The following is a 24406-nucleotide window of genomic DNA, read 5'->3' on the forward strand; positions in this document are numbered from 1 at the left end:
AAAGTAATGTTCAGCTTGTTCTCTGCCTTTGGTTTCCAGAATCTGAAATGGTTGATTTTAATAGTTTTGCCAGTATTTTGCAATTGATTTTGTGTAGAATTAGAGTTGCTAAAGTCCTTACTCTGCTTTTTCAAAAGTCCCACCACATATGTAAAGTCTCTTGCTTTGTTATCTTGAATAATATTTTCCTACATAGCCTTTGTGGCCAAGAGAATTAAAAACATATGCTGACACAAAAATTTGTGCATGATTGTTCGTAACAGCATAATTCATAATAGCCAAAAAGTGGAAACCAACCAAATGTCCACCAGCTAATGAATGGACAAATAAATTGTTATGTAAATCCATACAATGGAATATTGTTCAACATAAAAGGGAATGAAGTGTTGATACATGTGTCAACATGGATGAACCTTGAAAACATCATACTACATGAAAGAAAGGCCACAGATTATATGTACCATATGTATGAAATGTCCCAAACAGATAAAAGCATAGAGATAGAAGATAGATTAGTGGTTTCCAGGGGTTAAGGGTAAGGAGGAATGGAGAGTGACTACCAGTGGATACAGGAATTTGGCAATTCCTGGGAAGATCATGAAAATGTTCTAAAATTAGATAGTGGTTATGGTTGCACAATTCTGTGAAAACACTAAAAACCACAGAATTGTACACTTTAAAAGCATGGATTTTATGGTATATGAATTATATCTCAATGAAGCTTTTTTAAAATCCTTTAAAGGGTCTTAACTACAAGTGAGAAAAGAGAATTTTGAAAACTTTTTTCATGTCTAGAGTAATGGACAGTTGAGTCACCGTCTTCATTCATTTATGTGTTCATTCACTCATCTATTCATGAGATGATCCACGGGCAGGGCCTGGTATAAGGAAAGCACTCAAGTAAGTGTTGGTTATTATTATTAGCCATTAAAAAAAATTAAGTGCTAATCTACCACTGTGTAACAAAATGAATAAAATATTGATTCTACCTTCTAAGAGCTCAGAAATCTAGGGAGTACACAGATATGTCAGGAAAAAACTACTGCAATGGAAAAAGTATCTAACAGAGAAATGTAAAAGACACTGTAAGAGTATAGATGGAGAAGTCCTTTATTTGGTCTGAGGAGAACAAAGGAGGCCTTCTGAAAAGAACTGACCTAAATCGACACTCTAACACCTGGTGACCTGCTAAATGAGTTGGAGTAAGAGTTTTGTGGGTGGAAAGTGGAGAAAGGAATGTATTCCAGGCAAAAGAAATAACACGTACAAAGATAAAGAAGCGTGAGACTGTATGCCTGGTATATGTAAGTAGCAAAAGATGATGCTCGAAAAGTAAGTAAAGAGTTTAGACTTTTTTAAAAAAGTAAAAAGTTTAAAAGTAAAAAAGTAAAAAGTTTAGACTCTCCTGTCAATGAAGAGGATTCATGAAGGATTTCAAGCAGGAGAGTATTCTAATCGCTAGCAGGAGAAGAGAGATGCCTTTGAGGGTACAAGACTGGTGGGAATGAGCCTGGTTTAGGAGAATCAAGATGAAGCAGGAACTAAGGAAGTAACGGAGCAAGAAGTCCTGAGGAAGATGAGGAGGAAGGTAATTTTAAATGTATACAGGAAGTAAAACTGAGAAAATTTGATCATCGACTGGATTTGGACAGTTAAGAAAAGGAGACATGATAAACACCTGGATTTCTGGTTTGGTTGATGGGGTAAATTTCAGTGCCATTCATCTCAATGTGGAATAAAAGAAAAGAAGGAAATTTGAGGGAGCAGGTAACGTGTTCATTTAGGGGTCATGATGACTGTTGATACCTGAGGAATATCTAGACTGAAATGTACAGTAGTTAATCAAAAGTTTAGTTTTGAAATTTAAGAGAGAGCTATGGACACAGATAGATTTGTGAATTGTCAGCATCAAGTTAGTGGTAGAAACCATTGAGTAGATGAGATTGGCCAAGGAGAGAATGTAGAGTGAAATGAGAAGATAAACAATTGTAGTCTTAGGAACTAAAAACGTTTAAGGGCAAGGTAGAGGAATAGGAGCCCAAATGAGAGTTCAGGCAAGATTCCCCAAGAAATAGGAGATGAGAAGAGAATGGGAATGTGGAAGTCAGGAGAAGACAAAGGTTCCGTTTAAATTACATTGAACGCTACCCAACCTCTTGAAACCATGATTTCTTTATCTATAGATTGATGTTAATAGTAACCAAAGGTTTTGTAAATGGTAATAAATGTCAGATATTATTATGAAGTAGAAATAACTCAAGAGGCAACTATCAAAGTGAACAAGTTTAATGAAAGTTATACTTTTATAAGAACTATAAAGGGGTTACACATGGACCTTCCGAGAAGAAAGCCGGACTCACTTTCACCAAAGCAGACTGACCAATAAAACACCCTGCGTTTGAGTCCCTAAAACTAGTGACCAAGCAGTGTCACCCACTGAGTACCACTGTCCACACTGAAGACCGAGGAATCAAAGCGTTGCACTTTAACCCGTGAATGCTTGTGAGAGTGATTTGATCAAAGTGTCATCACCAAGGCCCAAATACTTTCATTTTCAAAATAGAGCAATTGGATTGACCCCCAGAGGCAATAGCATGTTTCCTCTGAGTCCTATGAAATAACCTTAAATTTCAGTACTTTTATAAGTTAGAGGCAAGACAAAGTGGAAAAGAACAAAAATTAAGGTGCAGATGGGTCAGTAAGATAGCCCGTCACCTCCAGAAGTTCTCCCCTTAGACTCAGTGATCTGGAATCATGAAACATTTTGTTCTCTGGAGGAAAAAATCCCAACCATCTTAAGTTATATTTTTTAGCTTTATTGAGATATAATTGACAAATAAAATTGTATGTATTTAAAGTGTACAATGTGATAATTTGACATATGGATATTTTGTGAAATGATTACCACAGTCAGGTTAATTAACTTGTCCACCACCTCACATAGTTACTATGTGTGTATTTGTGTGTGTGTGGTGAAAACGTTTCAGGTCTACTCTCAGCAAATTGCAAGTACACAACATGGTGTTATTAACTGTAGTCACCCTGCTATACATTAGATCCCCAGAGTGTATTCATCTTGTGAACTTATATGTTTAATAATATATTACAAAGTTAATAATTTTCTCTTTTGGGACATTGGTTAAAAATTTTGTGGTCTGAATATTATTGCATTTTCTCTTCTTTGCAATGGCAACCTTGCTGATACGCTGGGCCAAGCTCATTTTTGTAGCTACCTCATAGTCTCCTAGGGGCGTCCTGCCTTTGGGTACATTTAAAGGACGTGATAATGAATGGGACTCAACCAGGCCAAAATCTCAGTTAGTTGTGCTAAGCCATGAAAAGTTAACTTAGCATAGGTAATTTAGGGAAAAAGTAGAAAAGACGGGTGTCATTTGAATAGGCCAACATCGAAAATAATTAATCTAACATGAGAGCTGATATTTCTGAATAGGCACACTCCCTTTCTTCTTAGCAAATCAATTTTCTTTTGAGATGATGATAAAGTAATCAGTGCGTTATTTTTTGATATTTCTTCAATAAGTGTTTCTGCATCAGGAGCACATGTACATACTATAGCCTTTATGTTGATTGCTGTGGGCTTTTCTCTCTAAGCGGACAAGATAAAAGAGTTCATTTCCTTATACCTAGTGTATTATTAAAGTATGTGTTGTTTTATCAGGAATGACTCACCAAAGTAGAACTATTCAATCCCTTCTGAATGATTTTTCACTTTGAAATTTGGGAATTATGCCCCATTTCGTAACAAGTGGCCAGGGTGAATGATTGTTGCAAGATGCCCCATTTCCCCATCTCAGCCAGCAGACACTCATTTTTCAAAACACCAGACTTTCACGTCTTCTTTTGAATATACACTGTTTATGGAACAGCCACCCCCATTGCTGCCCTGATAACCATTTGGAACAGCATCATCTTTTATGTTGGCGATGTCATTGCTCTGGGTCAGGTTGCAAAATAGCCAAAGAAACACATTTGTCACACAACTCTCAAGTTCTAAGAGGAAGTGATCTTTAGGTTATAAATGCTTCTGGCTAAGGCTCTCTTTTCCTAGAAGAGATCGTAAAATGAAATTGAACGAAAAAAATGAATTCTTCAGTTTGTTTGTTGGTTGGGATTTTTGGCATAGGCATTTATAAAGTGACCCATTGTGAATCACGATAATAGCACACGACACATGGAAAATCTTTGCTTGACCTCGCAGAAGTATGTTCACATTTGGCAGCTACTTGAAGGCTCCATAGGGAACATTCGTAGAACAATCAGTTTCTCTTTTGTAACAGTAAAATACATAAGAAGTTTTTTTTTGATGTTAAATTCTAGATCTGTTTTAATTTGATCCCTCCTTCAGTGTAATTGCAAAAAATGGCTGCTAATGAAATTTTCAGGTTTTACTATTACTGAGTCTTTTTCGAGTTTTTTTTTTTTAATATTAGCACCTGAACTAACAACTGTTGCCAATCTTTTTTTTTTCTTTTCTGCTTTTTCTCCCCATGGCCCCCCAGTACATAGTTGCATATTTTAGTTGTGGGTCCTTCCAGCTGTGGCATGTGGGACATTGCCTCATCATGGCCCAATGAACGGTGCCATGTCTGCGCCCAGGATCCGAACCGGTGAAACCTGGGCCGCTGAAGCGGAGCGCGCGAACTTAACCACTCGGCCACGGGGCCGGCCCCTCAACTATTATGTTTAAGTATTTTCATATAAGTTTCAAGAATGGGTGCAGTATTATGCACTGCTAAGAGGATGTTTGGGATGTGGAGAATATCTTTACCATCTGAAGACGTGGACATAGATGTGCATGGGCCTGATGTACAAATGGTATCTTATTTTTTATCAACATTTCTCTAATTACTAGTGAGATTGGTGCATATAAATTTATTTTCCTGTGAATTTATGTATCTGTTTCCTTGTGATTATCTCTTTATAGCCTTTTCCCATCTTTATTAAGTTGAACGCATTATTTTTTAATTCATTTTTAAGTCCACTTTAGATATTATGGATGTGAACCCTTTTTGTTATGTTGTGTAGTATTGCAAATATGTTCCCTACTCCATGACTTTTCTTAACTTTGTTTACAGTGTTTGTTGAACAAAATTTTACATTTTTATGTAGTTCTATTTGTCAATCTTTTTTCTTTTTTTATGGCTACTAAGTTTAACATCGTGCTTCTAAAATCTTTCTCCCACCATTTCCCTTCATATATCTTTAGGCTTTCTTTATTAACTTCCATAAGGTTTTATAGTTTTGCAGTTTTTTTCATAAAATTCTGGTAAATTTCTTCTTCTAATTTTTAGGTATAGAAATTAAGATTTTAGAATACATTCTTCCATAGCATTTTAGATAGCTTTAACTTTGTAAAGATTTTGATTTTTAATCCGCATGGATAGTAGGAATCCATTTTTTCCCCCAATGGATGCACAACTCATCTAGCACCATTATTAAATGGTTGATCTCTTCCCCACTTATTTGAATCGCCACCTTTGCAATATACTAAATTCAGACATATACTCGGTTCTGTTTCTGGAGTCCTTGTTTTATTCTACTGATGTGTCTGTTCCTTCACTAACCCCACACTGTTTTCATCTTTGTAGCTATAAAGTGTATTTGAGGTCTGATGGGGTATTTATCGCCTTGTTTTTCTTTATTTTCTGGCTATTCTTAGATTCTGTCCTCTTCCTCCTTTAATTTTCATGTGGACTCTCAAATCTATCTACTCCTCTTAAGTTCTGCTGATACTTAACTCAGTCCTATCACTTGTTGTTTAAATTATGGCGACACTGCAACCACCTTGACTGGCTTTTCTCCTCTGGTTTTGCCCACAGTGGTCTACTCTCTAAACTGTCTTCATAAGGAAATCTGGTTATTTTGAGGCCTCGTTTAATTTTTAAAATAGCTTTGTTGAGATGTAATGTACATACCATACAGTTTTACCCATTTAAAATGTACAATTTAATGGTTTTTGGTATATTCACAGAGTTGTGTAACCATCACCACAAACAATTTTAGAATATTTTCATCACCCCAAAGAGAATCTCCATACCTTTTAGATATCGCCCCCCCAAACCTGCCATCTTCCTCCTTCTTTACAACTCCCCTCTACCCCCACCCCATTCTAGGCAACCACTAATCTACTTTCAATCTTTATAGATTGGCCTATTCTGGACATTTCATATAAACGGAATCATATAGTCTGTAGTATTTGGTAACTGGCTTCTTTCACTTAGCAGGATGTTTTCAAAGTTCATCCATGTTGTGGCATGTATCAGTACTTTATTCCTTTTTATGGCCAAATAATATTCCATTGTATAGATGTACCACATTTATACTTATCCATTCATCAGTTGATAGACATTTGGGTTGTTTCCACCTTTTGGCTATTGTGAATAATGCCGTTACAAGCCTCAGAAAAACTTTAAAGTGAGTTTATTACATTCCAATAAAAAATTCAGTGGGAATGTTTATTGCAGTTGCATTAAATTTATAGATTAATTTAGAGAGAATTTAATTTTTTTACAATATTGAGTTTTCCATCCAGGAAAATGGTTTTTCTTTGTATTTATTTAGACATTGTTTATTACCTACCATAAAGTTTTATAGTTTTCTTCGTAAAATCCTGGTGCATTTCTTTTTTGTAGTTTCTACTTATTTTATACAGTTTTGCCATTTTGAATAGGATTTTTAAATTAAAATTTCTATTTGTTGGTGGCAGTATATAGAACTATCGATTTCTCTATTTTTACCCTGTATCTAACTATCTTGGGAATATCTCTTATTAGTTCTAATAGTTTTTCAATTGATTTTCTTTTCTCTTCCAAATAATTAATTATATAATCTGTACATATATAATTAAAGTTTGTCTCTTCCTTCACAATATTTATATTCCCTATTTCTTTTTTTTATTTTCTGAATTTTATTTGCTAGGATCTCCGGAATAATGATATATAATAGCAACTATATTGGGCATACACCTTTCTCTTTATCAACTTTAATTTTTAATTGCAAGCAATGTTACAGCAAAAATAAAAGAAATTTAATAATGAGAGAAAAATCACCCTGAATCCCATGCGAAAACGAACTTTAAAAATTACTAAAAAAAATTGCTTGTATATGTGTAGAAAGAGAAAGGAAGGATATACACTGAACTGCTGTGGGCGGTTCTTTCAGGGGTGTGGAATTCTGGAGCAGGAGCAGGGTAGACAGCGACACCCACTTTCTGCTTTGTGCACTTCTGCGTAGCTTGGCTTTTTGCAATGAGCATTCCCTACTTCTGTAATTTTAAAATGCATCTTGGAAAAAATCCAAAGTTTCCTTAGTATGTAACGGGTGGTCTGGGTGGTCTTTGCATAACAAGATTTAGAGATGTGCGCATTGTTAATGGCTAAAATATTTAATTAGCTAAATTAGTCAACTAAACAAGACAAAGATTAGATAGATAAATAGATGATAGAAAGATTGATAGAGAGAGAGAGATATTGATATAGTTATAGATATACACCTACTTGGCGTTACTAGAAAGTCCAAAAACAAAAAGATGGCACAGAAAAGAAATGGGTACAAAGGAAAAGCTTACAAATTACACAGGACAGAATTCTGGGGCAGGGCAGTCACAGTTATTCTCTCCCTCCCCAGGATACCTAGGAAAATGTGAATGGGGAAATTATTTCATGGGTTGAAATGAATTTTTATTCCTCTCTAGTGTCATCAGAATTTGATGATTTCCTATTAAAAATTTTCTTTCTGAGACACGATGGGGGAGTTTCACGATCATAGGAGGGCAGCAGTTTTGCTTGCCCCAGTCTTTAGGATGCCACATCAATGATTGTACAGCCACATCTTATTACTGTCTACATTTTGGAATATGACTAAAAAAATGTACCCCTTTGGTTGTTCTCTTCTAGAATTTCCAATGAGCACTCCCCCAAACTCCAGATCCGGAGTCACAGTTACCTGAGGGCGGTAAGCGAAGTCTCCATCAACCGAAGCCTGGACAGCCTTGACCCTGCAGGCCTGCTCACATCACCAAAGTTCCGCTCCAGGAATGAGAGCTACATGCGAGCCATGAGCACCATCAGCCAGGTGAGCACTGTGGCCGCAGGCCATTAGCTACACAGGGTTAATGGAAACTGAAAGGGCATGAAGCAAGGAGGCAGTCACTCCCCACGCAGACCGCTAATGCATCAGGCAAGAGGTCTGGTCTAAATGCTGCATGTGTTCGGCCACCGCAAACGCCACGTATCAACAGTCTACCAGCAGGGGAGGAGACCTCTGCAGATGGATACAGCACATGGGGGGAGCCCTTGGAAATTCATTAGCAGTCAGTTAGCACCAGCAATTTCTCATTAAGGAGTTGATGGATGAAACTTCAGTTGTAAAGATGCTTGAAAGATAGAAGGACAGGGAAGGCATCACTGGCAAAACCAAGGCTGTGTCTGATCATAAAAGGACAAGTATTAAGCAGGTCATCAAGACAGAGACAGAGGCACAGGAAATGAGCTATGATCTGTTTACCTCAGCTGGGTCCTAGGTGAATATCGTGTCTTGGTAATGAGACCGGAGCCCACTGCTAAGAAGTGGTGTGCAGACCTGGGGATGAAGCCTCAGTAAAGGTGGCCTAATGCTGCGTCCAAAATATTCAGCTGAGGCTCGTCCAGTGTCTCCCATCGAAGGGCCCAGAGAGCGTGGGAGAGGGCTGGGCTGCGCAAGCTCAGGGGCAGAGCGAATCTGGGACTGCTGGAAGACCTGATCCTGCAGCTTTCAGGGGCCACCAGAGGTGCCCCGGGGGCTTCCTCTAGGAGAACAAAGAAGGCATTTTTTAAAAATGATGTTTAGGAACTCTGAATTCAAATTTATATCACAATTTTTAAAAATAGCACCATATGGGGGCTGGCCTGGTAGCACCACAGTTAAGTTCGCAAGCTCCACTTCAGTGGCCTGGAGTTCGCCAGTTCAGATCCCGGGTGCAGACCTGTGCACTGCTTGGCAAGCCGTGCTGTGGTAGGCGTCCCACATGTAAAGTAGAGGAAGATGGGCATGGATGTTAGCTCAGGGCCCGTCTTCCTCAGCAAAAAGAGAAGGATTGGTGGCAGATGTTAGCTCAGGGCTAATCTTCCTCAAAAAAAGAATAAAAAAAAAAAAAAGTACCATACAGTTAATTTAGCTTATATTTATTGAGCAAAACACTGGGCCAGATTATGCAAAAATTCAGTGATGAATAATTCCTGCCCCACAAAATGTTACAGTCTAATGGAGAGCATACAAAAAAATATAAAAATTCTATCACAAACATTATTTACTTGAACACCACAAAAATACTCTGAGGTAGGTGGGGCAAGAATGAACAATAAGAGCCACCTTTACTGAGTCAGGCACTGTGCTAACTGCTTTCTATTTTCCTAATATTAGTCCTTGTTAACACTCTGTAAGATATGTAAGTAACCAGATGTTAAATGGAACTTTCTTTGTGGTCACAAAATTGTCAGTGAGATCCCAAAGCTAAGGAGAGAAAAGTGTTAAGTACCCAGGATTCTAAAAAGAGAGCTTCTACTCATGAGTTCTAGGAATATGCATTTTAACAAATATTCCAAGCAATTCTAAAAAGGTCATATTTGATAAGAGCTTTGAAAACTGCTAGTCTAAATCCTATTCAAAGAATAGTGAATGCTCTAGTTTACTCAGAATACTCAGAATACTCGTAAAGGCAGCAATGGGAAATCTGTTCTGAATTTTGACCTGGAGACATTTTGCATACCAGGCCCAGGGGACTAGACTTTATTCATTAGGAATGGGAGTGCTTAAAGATTAATGAAAACTTCAGCTTTTAAGCAGGCAAGAGATATGAGCAGAACTTTGATACAGGATAATTAATCTGGCAAAAAAAATGTAGGAAAGGTTGAAGAGGATGAAAGGCTAGAAGCAGAGAAGCTAGTTTGGAAGACATTGTGATCATCAAGGTGAGCTACTGGTGGTGCTGCTGCTTATGGTGGTAGTAATGATCTCATGGTGGTGGAGATGGCGATGATGGTGGTGGTGGTGGTGGAGGTGAAGATGGTGAGGTGGGTAGTGGCGATGGTGGTGGTGGTGGAGATGAAGATGGTGAGGTGGGTGGTGGTGATGATGGTGGTGGTGGTGGTGGTGGTGGAGATGAAGATGGTGAGGTGGGTGGTGGTGGTGGTGAAGGTGGTGAGGGGGGTAGTGGTGATGATGGTGGTGGTGGTGATAATGGTGGTGGTGGCAATGGAGGTGATGGTGATGATAGGGGTGGTGGTGGTGGCAGACTAAGCACTGAAGTGAGTGATAGGCTAAGCACTGAAGCATCTCTGATCTGTCAGGCTGAGATCCTGAAATAGGACTACTGCTCTCACCTTGTCCCTACCATTGAAATAGACCACCCTGCTCTAAGTGGATTCTTGAAGAGCAAAGGCAGAAACCACAGTGAGGCTCCGAGAGCAAGGCAGGGTGGGAGTCAGGGAAGCTGGCATGTGGGATTCCAGTATTTGCCCACTGTACATTTCCTTGCTTTAGAGAAATCTCCAAGAGCATGCATACCTATTTATGCTGCTAACACATGTACCAGGATACTCATTATCCCAACTCAGGGAAATAGTTGGTGCCTCATTTTGGTGAAATTTGGATTTGTTTTCTCCTTAGTTTTTTCACAATAAAAAGTATTGTGAAATACTTTTTACAATAGTATTGTTAAGCTTTGTTTAGCTTAACAAACTTTGTTAAAACTTTGTTAAGCTTATCTTTATTCTGGACAGCCTCGTGGTCATATAGCCTTCTGCAATTGTAAAATATGCTATAAATCCAGCTGTTGTACATGCAGAACACATCAGTGTACTTAAAAATTTTTGTTGGAAAAATGTTTATACACATTCACTGCTTTCATAATTTTACATATTTAAAGCAGGAGAACATGATATGTCCCCCAGCAGGACATTGCACCCACACAGATGACAGCTTTTAGTCCCTATGCTGTGGGTCTAATCTTCCTGGAGATAACATCACTTCCCAGCAACAGCTTAGTAAGAAATCAGCAAGTCGCTGAAGAGGCACATGTGGGCCTTGATGCTATGGCGGGTCAAGCTCTGCAATTCAATGGTGTAATCATTTTGCCTTAAGTAAAATACAGAAAGAATAGCCATCCTAAATGGATTCCTAATGATACATCATTTTTCTGGTTCCATATTCAATTTTCAAGTAACACAGTATCTTTAAGGATAATTTCGAACTTTCTATTGCAGTCCCAACATTGTTATTATTCAAAGGAGAATAGTTTCTGCTTCAAAGCAAAACTACCGTATATACTCTAGACTTTTCAGAAAGTGTTTGGCATTTATGATGTTGGAGATAGTCTCTCTTATGGATCACTAATAGCTGCCCTAATAATATAGAATTTAAGTGCATTGTATCCTATTCCCTTTGAAAACCTGATATATTATTCATCAAAGCTTCCTAGAAAGATCAAAGTAAAATGTTAGGAGCCAAGAAATTGGCCTAGAATAACTAAATTGTTTGTTTCTGCCATTCGTACCTCATAGAAATAAAAATCCCTAAAAACAGATTGGGCTTGGATGATAGAAAAAAATTGAACATCCTTTTATATGTTTATTCTCTTTCTTTATTTTTACTATATATGCATCTAATAAAAATGGAGGCCTTTTAAAAGTAAAGCTTGAGAAGAAAGAATTTTAGAAAGTCGCCTATTTTTTAAATATTTGGCATAGTAACTATCATTTTCAAATTAGCTTAATTTATGTCTTAATTTATTTCAAGTCCAAATCTCAAATATCTTCATCTGGATCGTAAACTAGAAGCCCAGACATATTTTGTCTGGCAATATGTTGGGTTTCTACATCATTTTTAAAAAGTGAATGTAATAGGCAGGTATTGTGCAAGTCTTAAAGAATTGGAGTACTTTGTCTTGTTCTTCCCACTACCCTATCTCACAAAATAATACCCACTATTTATGGAGTGCCTACCATGTGTCTAGAAATATAATATGCACTTGTATATATTATTTTATTTTTATCCTTACAGCATTGCTGTGAGGTAGGTATTCTTATACCCATTTTACAGATGATGAAAATGAATATCAGAAAATTCAAGCAAATTTCCCATGATAAAGTAGAAAGAGCATTAAACTACTCCTTGTCCCCATAAAAAAAATAAATCAGGGCCAGCCCATGACATAGCGATTAAGTTCAGTGTGCTGCTTTGGCGACCCAGGTTGTGGGTTCAGATCCTGGTCGTGGACCTATACCACTCATCAGCCATGCTGTGGCAGTGACCCACATATAAAGTGGAGGAAGACTGGCACAGATGCTAGCTCAGGGCTAATCTTCCTCAGCAAAGATAAATAAATAAATAAATCCAAGTGGATTTAAAATACAAGCAATAAGACAAAACAACAAAAAATTAAAATTAGAAGATATGTTTATGATATTATGGTGAGAATTATAAGTTTTAATAAAATAAGAATTCCAGAAAATATAAAGTACAAGATTGACATCTATTCTAACTAAAAATTAAACATTTCTGTGTGGTAAAAGACATTGTAAAGTTAAAATATAATTGATGGGGGCTGGCCCAGTGGCATAGTGGTTAAATTCACACACTCTGCTTCGGTGGCCCAGGGTTCATGGGTTTGGATCTCAAGCACAGACCTACACACTGCTCATCAAGCCATGCTGTGGCAGCATCCCACATACGAAATAGAGGAAGATTAGCATGGATGTTAACTCAGTGACAATCTTCCTTGAGCAAAAAGAGGAAGATTGGCAACAGATGTTAGCTCAGGGCCAATCTTCCTCACCAAAAAAAAAAAAAAAATACAATTAAGGGGGGAATATTAAAACATATCAAGAAAAATGTTAATGTCCCAGTTGCCTAAAGTGTTTCTACCAATTAGTATGAAAAGATAAACAACCTAAAAGAATTTAGGGCAAAGTTTATGAAATAGCAAATCAGAGGGAAAAAAATACAAAGGCCAATAAATATAGGAAAAGAGGCTCATATACACTAGTAGGCTGGTAAAGACAAATCAAAACAGCATAATATTATTTTTGACTTATCAGAGCAGCAAAAACAGCTAACATCCAGTTCTGGTGACTGTTGAGAAACAAGGTTAGCTTACTTGCTGTTCGGAGTGAATTGCTACAATTGTTTTAGAAAGTAAATTGGTAAAATCGACAAAAAGATAAAACATATCTTTTGGCACAGGCATCTCACTTTTGGAACTCTATAATACAGAAATAAAAGCACCAGTATATAAAGATAAATGCACAAGTATGTTGGTCATAGCATGTTCTTCAAGGACATAGCTGAATCATCATCCACAAAAGAGTGGTTCAGTAAATTCTGGTACAATCATACTATACAAGATTATAGTGGTAAATGACTTAGTGTCTGACTCTCCCTGAGTCTCTATATAAAAGAAGACAGAGCAACTAAATAGAAAAACCAAAAACTCATGGACAACATTTACAACAAAATGAGGTGACAAAATATCCTATGAACCCAAAATCTAAGTAGATGAGAACAAACCACCAGTAGCCATTAGCCTGCATTGTTTCCACTTTTGCATAGGAGGATATAGAGGAAAACAATGGCCTTCCTGATGGACTTGAGCATAGCAGGACAAAACAAGCAGCAAGCATTCACTGGAAGCTCAGGAGGCCTACTTGAGAAGAGCACCTCAAACTGGGAAGGATTTACCTATTCTAATAGCAAGAAATTCAAGGAGCCTGCAGTAAGGTCAGAAGAGGCTGGAGCAATCTGAGCCGATATGTACACTAGAAACCAACCAACCAGTGTTTCCATCCAGGACAGGGCCCAGGACTGAAAAGAAGCAGTTGGGAGTGGAATCAAATATGAGCAAGACAGAGACAATAGCAAAGAAGAAAGGACAAGGTTCAGGTAAAAGTTGGGGGCAGGAGCACAAGAATCAGGAAATCTTGGAAAGCAACACAATGCTAAGACAATAAAAGAGGAAGCCCTGTGAATGTAGGGGAAAATCCTGAATGCATCACCCTCTCAAGGTCAGAAAAACTAATTTTACAGGAAAATGAGGAACAATAAATACCCACTTTAGATCACATTCAAAGTCACTGTAAGAAGAAAAGAGAGTAAGAAACAGAATAACATTCCTACAGAAAATGAAAGCATCCCAGATAGGCACACCCATGAAACAGATCAAAACTGTAACACACTATTTCAAAATGAGCTACGGGGCATTAAGAAAATGACAAAGACATGAAAGAAAAAGATATATGTGAATTTCAAAAACTTACAAATGATGTCACAGAACTCAAGAAAGAATTAGAAGTACAAGAAAAATCATTTCAGAAATGAAGATTAGACTAGAAAGAATACAGAAGCATATGAATGAGAAATTTAATACACTAAGAAAAATAGAATCTATAAAGGAAGTACATTTTTAAAATCAAAAAGAAATGAAGAGGTAAAAAGAATTCAAGAGAAATTGATAAATATTGGAGATAGACAAAGATCAAACATACAGATAATGAAGTCCCTGAAGAAGAAAATCAAAGCAAAGGACCAGAACAAATAATACAAACAGTAATTAAAGAAAACTTTCCTGAAATGAAAAGATGATTCAAAATTACATATTGAAAGAGCATACCATGTGCCTGAGAAATTGACCCAATGCAATAAACACCAAGACATATAAAATGACAAAACTTTAAAGAATTAAAAAACAAAAATCTTTGGACTTACAGACAAAAAGAGCAAATAACTTTAAAAAGAACAAAAATTAAATTATCAGACTCTTTAACAACAATAGAGCAATAACCACAATAGACTCTTTAAAACAATAGTTTATACCCAAAGAAAATTGAGTAACATATTATTATACTCAAGGGGAAAAAATGTGAACCAAAGATTTTATATCTAGAAAAACTGACTTTCACATATAAAAAGGATGGACAAACTATTATAAGTATGGATGAATGCAGGGAATATTGCTTCCATGAGTGCATCCTGAGGAATCTACCAGACAATGAGCTTTGGACAACCAAAATGACCATATGTAAGAACTAGTGGCTAATAGATGTGTGCATTTATTTCTGGACTCTCAATTCTGTTCTATTGGTCTGTGTGTCTGTCCTTATGTCAGTGCCACAGTTTTTTGATTACTATAACTTTGTAGTAACTGTTGAGACTAGGAAGTGTGAGTCCTCCAGCTTTGTTCTTCATTGATATTGTTTTGGAAGTTAAGGTGTATCTTGATGTGTTTTTCTTCATGTTTCTTGTGCTTGGAATTCTTTGAACTTCTTCGACTTGGACTTCTCTGACTAGTAGGAGTTCCAGAAAGAAAAGAAAAAACAGAAGGATGGAAATCACTAATGAAATAATTCAAGAAATAGTCCCAGAACTGAAAGACATGATTTTGCAGATTGAGAGGGCTCACCCGGTACCCAGCACAGTGGGTAGAGAAAGATCCACACAGGGAAAAGCATCATGAAATGTTAGCTCATTCGGGACAAGAAGATCCTAAACAACTTCCAGAGGGGAAGGGGGAGACCAGCTACCATAGAAAGGGCCAGGAATGAGAAAAGTATCTGTGTGAGTCAATCTCCAGCATACATGGAGGCTAAGAAACAAGGAATGAAGCCTGAAAGAACAAAGCATGCAAGCCAGAATCCTAAATGCAAGCACACTCTCCCTTGACAGTGGAGGTGGGATACAGACATTTCCATCAATGCCAGGTGGCTGCCTTGCCCAGGAAAGCACTGGAAGATGCACTGCACCAAAAGGAGGGAATAAAACAAGGAAGAGGAAACAGGGTCTCTACCACAGGCTAGATAACAAAGGGCACCCCCAGAATGATGGGGAAGGGAGATCCCAGGACAGCAGTGGGCTTGCCAGCCATGGATTATAATAGAAGGACAGAAGGGTCCAAGAGTGATGCTTCGAGGGCAAGAAGAAAATTAAGAGGTTATCAGACAGAGGTCTATGAAAGTATCAAGAGATTCACATAAGCAAGTTTTTGGCAATATGGATGCAAACACTGTAAGATCCAGCTGGAAGAATTGAAAGTGGTCGCCTCTGGGTAAGGAGAATCTTGGGTGGGCAGGGTGGGACGGGAGCCTGCTCTTTTTCTTTATAAGCTGTCTAGAACTATTTGACCTATATTTGTGTATAAGTTTGATAAAGAATAATCTTTTTCTACGAAAAAAGTAGTGACAAGTATTAAATATAGAGTTATTTGTAAAATTAAGACTAAATGAGTGCTAAAGCAGGAGAGAACATACAGGTTATGTGCTCTGGTGATGTAAATATAGCACAGCTATTTTAAAATGAGCCAAGAATAGAGAGAGCATATGCAAAAAAAATAATTGTTAACTGTTTCCAACAATGATATGGGCAGCGATAGTATTTGTATGCTATTCTGAGACTGCTGTGCAGATATTGTGGAAAAAAGCAAATGAATAATTGTAGACTATCTCAATCCTATCATCTCCCATGTCCTTGAGAACTGGGATTTTTAGTTTGGCATAAAGATATAAGTATAAGTATAATATAGAAGAGATTACATTAAAACTCTGCAGTCTGAATTTGAATTGGACGTATTCATAACCTAGTTCTGCCCTCTGAACAAGCATCAACCCAAGGCAATGACCATGAAGCTTCATGGCGCCCAGATTGCGTTCTTGTCATACCATTTCCTACTGAAAAAGAAAAGGCTTTTTGGAAAAATACTGATTCCAGGACTAGGCAGGAAAAGTATAAGGTGAGTTTGAAATCCCTTGACATATTAGATATCAAGGAAGCTATCAAAGACTACTACTTTCATATCAAAAGGACTCAGCCAACCTAAGAGGCTCCTACTGGCCAAAGATGGGACAAATTTGAGTTCACTAAGAATAATCATTGAAGTGAATTTAAAACCATCGAATATTTTTAAATCTATGAGTTCATTTTACTATTTTTAAAAATTAATAGATCACCTTTGGTAGATAAGAGGAAACAAATTTATTATCTTGTCAATTAGTAAATAAAAGGGAAAAAATCAATCGTTTCTCCTGCTGTTCCTATCTGAACTAAATCATTGAGTAATCAAATAATATGAGAGAAATCATTTCTTCATAAAAATGTTCCAGTTAGTAACTGTAGAAGTCATGATGGAATTAGAATTTCCCCATTTTGCAACGCCCAGTGAATTAGTGGATCTAGACATTGAGCACAATGACTCCAAACAACATAAAAAGAGACAACCCAGACATTACGTGGCTCCGGATGAAAGAATACGTGACCTCTAGTCTTGCCAAAGGGATTGAACCTGAATCTGATCCTGCCTCTGGCTCCAGCTTGCAATTTTCAGGAAAGACAAAAGACAGAGGAACATGCTAAATCCTACCACGAGAATGAAATCAGCAAATCCAGACTAAGGGAAGCTTCACAGGTCAAACGCCTCAGATGCTTCCATAGATAAATTCTGATAAAAGAAAATGGATGGAGGGACACCTGTATGTTAAAAGTGAATTAAAAGTTACATCAAGTTTTAAAACTGAGTAAGACTAAACTATAGTGTTTGGGGATGCACACTTGGCTGAAAAAAAAAACATAAAGAAATGCAAAGAAGTGATTGCAATAAAACTCAGTAGTAGTGAGTTTTGGAGGGAGGGTGGGGGGTGTGGTTAGGATGGGGCATATGGAGGGGCTTCTGGGGTGCCTGGAAAAGTTCTGTTTCTTGATCTGGTTAGTGGTTACAAAGGTGTTTGCCTTATTATATAGTTTCTTAAGTTATGCATTTATTTTGTGTGGTTTTCTGTATCTGTGTACAATAAAAACAAAAGGTTAAAGGAGAACAAAGGAGAATCTTATTAAGAATATAAATGTAATCTAGAAGATTAGCAGAAAGAAAAACATGTTGCGGAATTATATTTACTTTATGATTCAATTTTTATGAAAAATACGGGAGGGAGTACATATATCCTCTGGAAAGATAGTCACCCAAGTTTAATAGCTGTTACTTTAACTGGGATAAATATTTCACTATTTCTTTGTTATATTTGGCATGTTGATGAAAAGGGTAAAATCTAATAAATGATATGTATACACATATGTATATACATATACACACATACATATATAGTTTGTTTTACTTTTTACTTTGAAATCATTTCAAACTTACAAAAGAGTTGCATGTAGAATGCCAAGAACTCTTGTACATCCTTGAGCCAGATTCATATTCACTGATTGCTAAGATTTTGGTTCATTTGCCCATTCCTTCTTCTCTCTCTCTATTTTTGACAATAAGTTACAAATAAGATGCATTTACTTGTAAATGCATCTCCAAGTAGTTCCTAGAAAGCAAGGATATATATAATACATATATTTAATTTTTTAATGTGGACATAAATAATTATGAGCCTGGAAAACATGAAGGAATTTTATTTCAAATTAAATAAAGTATGTGAAAATACTATGTTAAACTGTAAAGAATTATTGTTAGGAAATGCATGTCTCTTTCCCACTTGATGCCTTCAGGTAATCGGTCACTTTTATCTGAAGTTTAAAGAAATTAGCCATTACTGGAGTGCATCTTCAGATGACACAAAATGTAGAAACAATCAAAAATTGTGATTGTTTTTGGTATGTGCTCTAAGCTTAATTGTAATTTAATCTGGCAAATTCTCAATTACTCATGAATTTGATATTAGGCAAACTAGCCTTCTGAAGCTCTAGAAGATAGCAGAAATTTGAAGAATGGTCCCACATCTGTATCTCATCAGCTGCAAAGTGAGAAATTGACTGGAGCACCTGGTCTGGCTAATTTTTTTTAGGTGGTGCTCAAACCCGATATAATTACGTACAGAGGAATATAAGTAAATAAAAACTGATTCCTTAAAAAAAGGAAGACTTTGGGGCTGGCCCGGTGGTGCAGTGGTTAAGTTCGCACGTTCTGCTTCCACAGCCTGGGGTTCGCCAGTTCGATTCCGGGTGCGGACATGGCGCTGCTTGGCAAGCTGTGCTGTGGCAGGTGTCCCGCATATAAAGTAAGGGAAGATGGGCACGGATGTTAGTTCAGGGCCAGTTTTCCTCAGCAAAAAGAGGAGGATTGGCAGCAAATGCTAGCTCAGGGCTAATCTTCCTCAAAAAAAAAAGGAAGACTTAGGCCAGCCCTGGTGACCTAGGGGTTAAGTTCAGTGTGCTCCACTCTGGCAGCCCAGGTTCACTTCCTGGGCATGGACCTACACCACTTGTCAGGGGCCATGCTATGGCAACAGCTCACATACAAAATAGAGGACAATTGGCAACAGATGTTATCTCAGGGCGAATCTTCCTCAGCCAAAAAGAGGAAGATTGGCAGCAGATGTTAGCTGAGGGCCAGTCTTCCTCAGCAGGACAAAAAAAAAAAAAAAGGAGGACTTCATTTGGAAGATTTAAAAACATATTTATAAACAATTTGTGGACCATATGGGCTTTTAATAAAGAAGAGTGAAACCTTCTGTAGATAGTATGTAAATAGTTTGGAAATCTTGAGACTGCTTTTGAAGATTTTGACATATCTGGGTTCAGTCTATTTTTGTGCAGAATGTTAAGTATCTTACCAGAAATATAGGGCCTGTTTCCATACTTTGCACTAAATCAAGCTTCAGTCAACACTAAAGTCATTTGATGAACGAGTCACTTCCAACAGCACAATGAAAATACTAGTTTCTAAAATGTTTGTGCTGAAAACAGTTTAACTGAAATACTCAAACTCTATGGGCCAATAAAATTGTTCCCTAGATTTGCGTTTATATATAAGGAGAATTAGCACCTGGGCGCGCGCTGGAATAAGACTTCCCAGCCCCACAATTCCTTACGTTCTAAAAACAAAGCTGTTTTTCTTTAGAATTTAACAGACTACTTGGGATTATAAACTAGATACCGTTCAATTACAGTCTGTAACATGGAGGAAATAAAATGCATTGGATTTTAAGTAATCGGACGGGGCATTCTTCCGGCGGGCTGACGTTCGGAGATGCTTGAATGGAGAGGCTGCTTCTCCGCCGGGCTGAGAAGTGCGCGGTGCTACGGTGTCCTGTCTCTGCCCGCAGGTGAGCGAAATGGAAGTGAACGGGCAGTTCGAGTCGGTGTGCGAATCTGTGTTCAGCGAGCTGGAGTCGCAGGCCGTGGAGGCCCTGGACCTGCCCATGCCCGGCTGCTTCCGCATGCGGAGCCACAGCTATGTGCGGGCCATCGAGAAGGGCTGCTCCCAGGACGACGAGTGCGTGTCCCTGAGGTCCTCCTCCCCGCCGCGCACCACCACCACCGTGAGGACCATTCAGAGCAGCACGGGTGAGTGAGCAGAGCGGCTGTCCCCCGGCTCCCCGGTGACGATGGGTCACCCCCAGCCTGGCCTCTGCGCCTGGGCTACAGCACTATTGTCCAGAAAGGCTGTACATTGTGCCCTTGCTCTTACCACCGGTGACAACATACCACCCATGCCCTACAAAATAATGGCTTTGCTTCCCTGACTGTCTCTGTCCCCAGCCTCTGGCCGCATTCACCTCCCTGTTCTCTCTCCCTCTCCATCTCTGGTATCAGCAGAGGAAACTGCAAGTGCAGGACCAAGAGGGACAGCACATGGAGTAGGTCTTCCCGAGATCCCCACACAGCATCCTAGGAGCCAACAAACTCATCCCCATCAATTCCTACTCTCTGTAGTCAGGCTCTGACGTCTAGGGGTGTGACCCCCAAATTAATCAGACATCCTGATTGTTGAGCATCACTGAGTTGGAATGCTTTTTTAATTCCAAGATATCCACAAAATAACTATCTCAAAAGACCTGAAATATCACTGTGAGAAAATAAAAAGGAAGAAATGGATGACCCAGTACTACTGATTGAACATTTTATGAGTTTTCTTTCATTATAACAGAGGGCAATTTTATTTCATTATTTTAAACCCTCTGACTGTCGTATGTATAGAGTACCTCCATTTTTCTCTAAAGTGAATTTAGGTTTATACCATTAAACTGTATTTTCATCAGTAGGTGTTAGGCAGAGGGGCACAGAAGAGCTTAACTGGTTTCCATGACACTGGAACCTGCATGGGAATATAGCCGGGGGTTATGCTCGACAATGTGTGTGGTGGTGTGTTTTTTTTAGTAACATTTGGGTCCCAGAAGAAAATTCCCTGCATCCAGTCTTGAATTTGATTGAATTCAGCATAATTCCAATATAGGAGTAGTTCCACAAGAAGATCGTCAAACCTAGAGTCAAGATAAGTAACGATGAATAAATTAGAAGGAAAAGCCTGTGCCAGGATATTGTATTATTCAGTTTTCATTCTAGGTGCCCCAAATGTCAGTAATTATCATTCAGCCTAGAACTTCTGCAGGCTTGAGAATTAATTAGGTCCTCAAACGTGAGTTAAAATCTTACTAACTTGAGATAGGAGATTGAGATACAAATTTGTAAAAAAATAAAAAAACCATTAGTGGTTAAACAATAGGAGCTCATTTTGACTAACGCAAATGAAGATCTCAGGATTAAGGAAAAGGATGCTTCTAGATGCTGCATTGGCTCAGCAGCTCCACAGGGAGCCCAGCGACTCTAGCCCTGGCTGGCTGTCTCCAACTCGACACGGTAAATGTTTGTCTTGCTCACTAGGAAGTTCTACAAAGACAGTCACAAAGTTAATAAATTAGCTAATATTGATTTATGAAATGAAAAGGTGTATTTTTTAATTCATCCATGGGCATATTTATGTGTGTGTTTACATTCGTGCAGTAAGTGTAGTTTGAAGTTCTGCCCTGTGCCTCTGGCGTATTACTGTGTCTTTGGTGTTCCCCATTTTTGCTACCCCTCCTCCACGCACAGCTCTTTCCCAGTGTCTGGTCCATTCTCTGTAAAATAGTCCCGTCACCTGCCAGCTGCTCTTCTGTGCTGAAATCACTGCTTGAACACACAAAATGCAGATGCTTGCCCAGAAGTGCCAAGTGCCACTGGCTCCCTCCTCCCTCCTCAGGGAGCAGTGTTGTGGATAAAGGGGCAAGAGACTGGGAATGGCTTTTCTCTGCTTAGCCCTCGGGGGGATTTTGTGGTTTTTGTCATTTAAGAGACAATTTACTTACACTTTCTGCATCAGTTCTTGTGCTGTGCTCTTGACCCCAAATACCCGTATTCTGGCCTTCCTAAAACCCTTCCCAGATACTCCAGAGGTTCCAAGAGTACAGACAATAGGATTCCCAGTTACAGGTGAATTTCAGATAATTAGTGAATAATTTTGTAGTGTAAGTATATCCCAAATATTGGATGGCACACACTTAGACTACAAAATTGTTTGTAGTGTTTGTAGTATTTGCTAATCTGACATTTATCAGGCCTGTCAGAGAAGGAGATGAGTAGGGCCTCAGAGGATGTCCTGTGTTGGTCCATTTAGAGTGTAAATTGAATTGGAGGGGCTTTAGCCCTTGGCCCTATGTGGGAGAATGCCAAGAAGTAGGGAGAAGTAAACGAAAACACCACAAAGGTGATTGCATCCGCTCCTTGGGTCCGCATGCCTCATCCCAGGTCTGGAGCCATATCCCCCTGCAGCTCTCTGGGAGGGGAGGGGACTCCAGTCTTGGCTGCAGCTGCAGGGCTTAGGGGCGGAAAGATGTGACTTGTCCCTGGGAGCGTTGAAGCATAAAATACCAGATTTCTGCATGGGGCAGCTGGCGACTTCACCCTTAACCATCAAACTGAATATGATATATCATCTTTACAGTCGTGGAAAAATAAACAATTTAAGAACTAAATATGGTAGTAGATTCTAAGTAACCCTTTCAGATATTTGAGTGCAACTCTAAGAATTCTAATAGCGCCTTTCACAGTTTCTCTCTGCCATAGATTTGTTCTTTTTTAAAAAGCCGTTATTTTATGATATAATAAGGTTGCGTCCTTCATTCTACCCCTCCCCACTACTCCTGTGTTCTCTCTTTCACACAGACACACTTACACATACTCACACATACACACATGCTCACATTTTCCTTTCTCTCTCACGTGATCTCAATACTGTCATATTAATTTTATTCTTCTACTGGTTTCCTTCTGACAGCAAATCAAATACAATGTCCTGTAGAAAACACAGAAAATCTATTTTCTCACAGGACTTGCTAATTTTTGAAAGAATTCACTCATCTGTGGAAATCAGGAAATTACTTTGCTCGAATGTTAACCGTTTCCCCGATGTACATCATTTACATCGTCTTGAGTAGAACATGACATAGATTTCTCCTTTCGCTTCTCTTCCTTTGCTCATTATTCTTAGATACTCACAACAGGTTCCATTTTTCCTAAACTTCCTCTTGCCCGGAAAAAATTCTTTTTTGTCAACGCAGTTATTAGCCATAATTTTCCCCCACAACAATCTGCATTCTGAGTCTCTGATTTTTGTGTCAGCCCATTTAAATTATTCAAATTTTCAAGAAAATACACTATTAAGCTTTTCTCTTCCAGCCTTGTCCAGTCTTCATATTAGCAAAATGAACCACAGACAAAAGTCCACAAAAGTGTCTGATAACACATGGGAGAGTCAGAAAGATGGGCTCGGCTCCACATGGCCCTCAGGATCCCCTAGCGATGTGAGCAAGAATTAATGGAGGCTTGTCCCAGCAAATCAGGGCAAATTAGGAACTGAGTTAGAGAGGGACTTATAGTGATGCTTCCTTTGGTTTATTGACTTTTTGGCTTATCTAATGATCATAGAATCTTATATTCTCTCAGCCTGTCTTCTGCTTCAAGCACCCAGGTATCTGTCCATCTAAGAGAGTCAGCAAGTTTTTACGTAAACCACTGCACCTGGGACTATTAGGTTAGGATCAGACCTACTGTAGAAAAGTAAAATGAAAAAGTGGCTTAGTTATCCTCTGGACTATGGGAAAACAAGCACCCTTGCCTCAGTCATCTCAATAATTTAGGTAACAGTAGAACTTGGTGCCGGAAATATACTCAAACCTCCACTTCAGAGTAGGGAGTAAACCTGATTTTTATGGACTATACCGATGCAATTGTATGTGTTTAAGGATGAGTTTTCTTTCTGCTTCTGACACCGAGCATTTTCTAGGACCTATCAAAAGCATTACCACATTGTAGGTGGACAGACTTGTATCTGATGAATACCTGTAGTCTGAATAAGCAAAAAAATTGTATAATCATCATCAGTAGATACACCCATACAGATACCCAGACACACATGTGGTCTGAAAGGACACACGTACACCATTTGCAGTGGCTACCCAGCAAGTAGGCAGAACAAAACCCCAGGTCTCCCTACCATAGTCCTTTGCTTGTTTGGGTCCTCGCTCTATGGGAGGGTCAGGTGGTATAGAAAGAGGGAAATTTTTAATATAAGCATTTATTGCTTTTTTTGATTTTAAAAGCC

General features: G+C 38.5%; 1 protein-coding gene across 2 annotated transcripts in view; it reads left to right on the forward strand.

Moving 5' to 3' along the window:
- Nucleotides 1-24406, forward strand: part of DLGAP1 (DLG associated protein 1) — a 319750-nt gene that overhangs the window by 132437 nt on the left and 162907 nt on the right. For both annotated transcript variants that reach the window (XM_046672047.1, XM_046672048.1), the window contains exons 3-4: nt 7917-8094; nt 20091-20331. In XM_046672047.1, coding sequence (XP_046528003.1) covers nt 7917-8094; nt 20091-20331 — 419 coding nt within the window. The remainder of the gene's footprint in view (nt 1-7916; nt 8095-20090; nt 20332-24406) is intronic.

Source organism: Equus quagga, chromosome 9, assembly GCF_021613505.1.
Source record: "Equus quagga isolate Etosha38 chromosome 9, UCLA_HA_Equagga_1.0, whole genome shotgun sequence".
Lineage (NCBI taxonomy): Eukaryota > Metazoa > Chordata > Mammalia > Perissodactyla > Equidae > Equus > Equus quagga.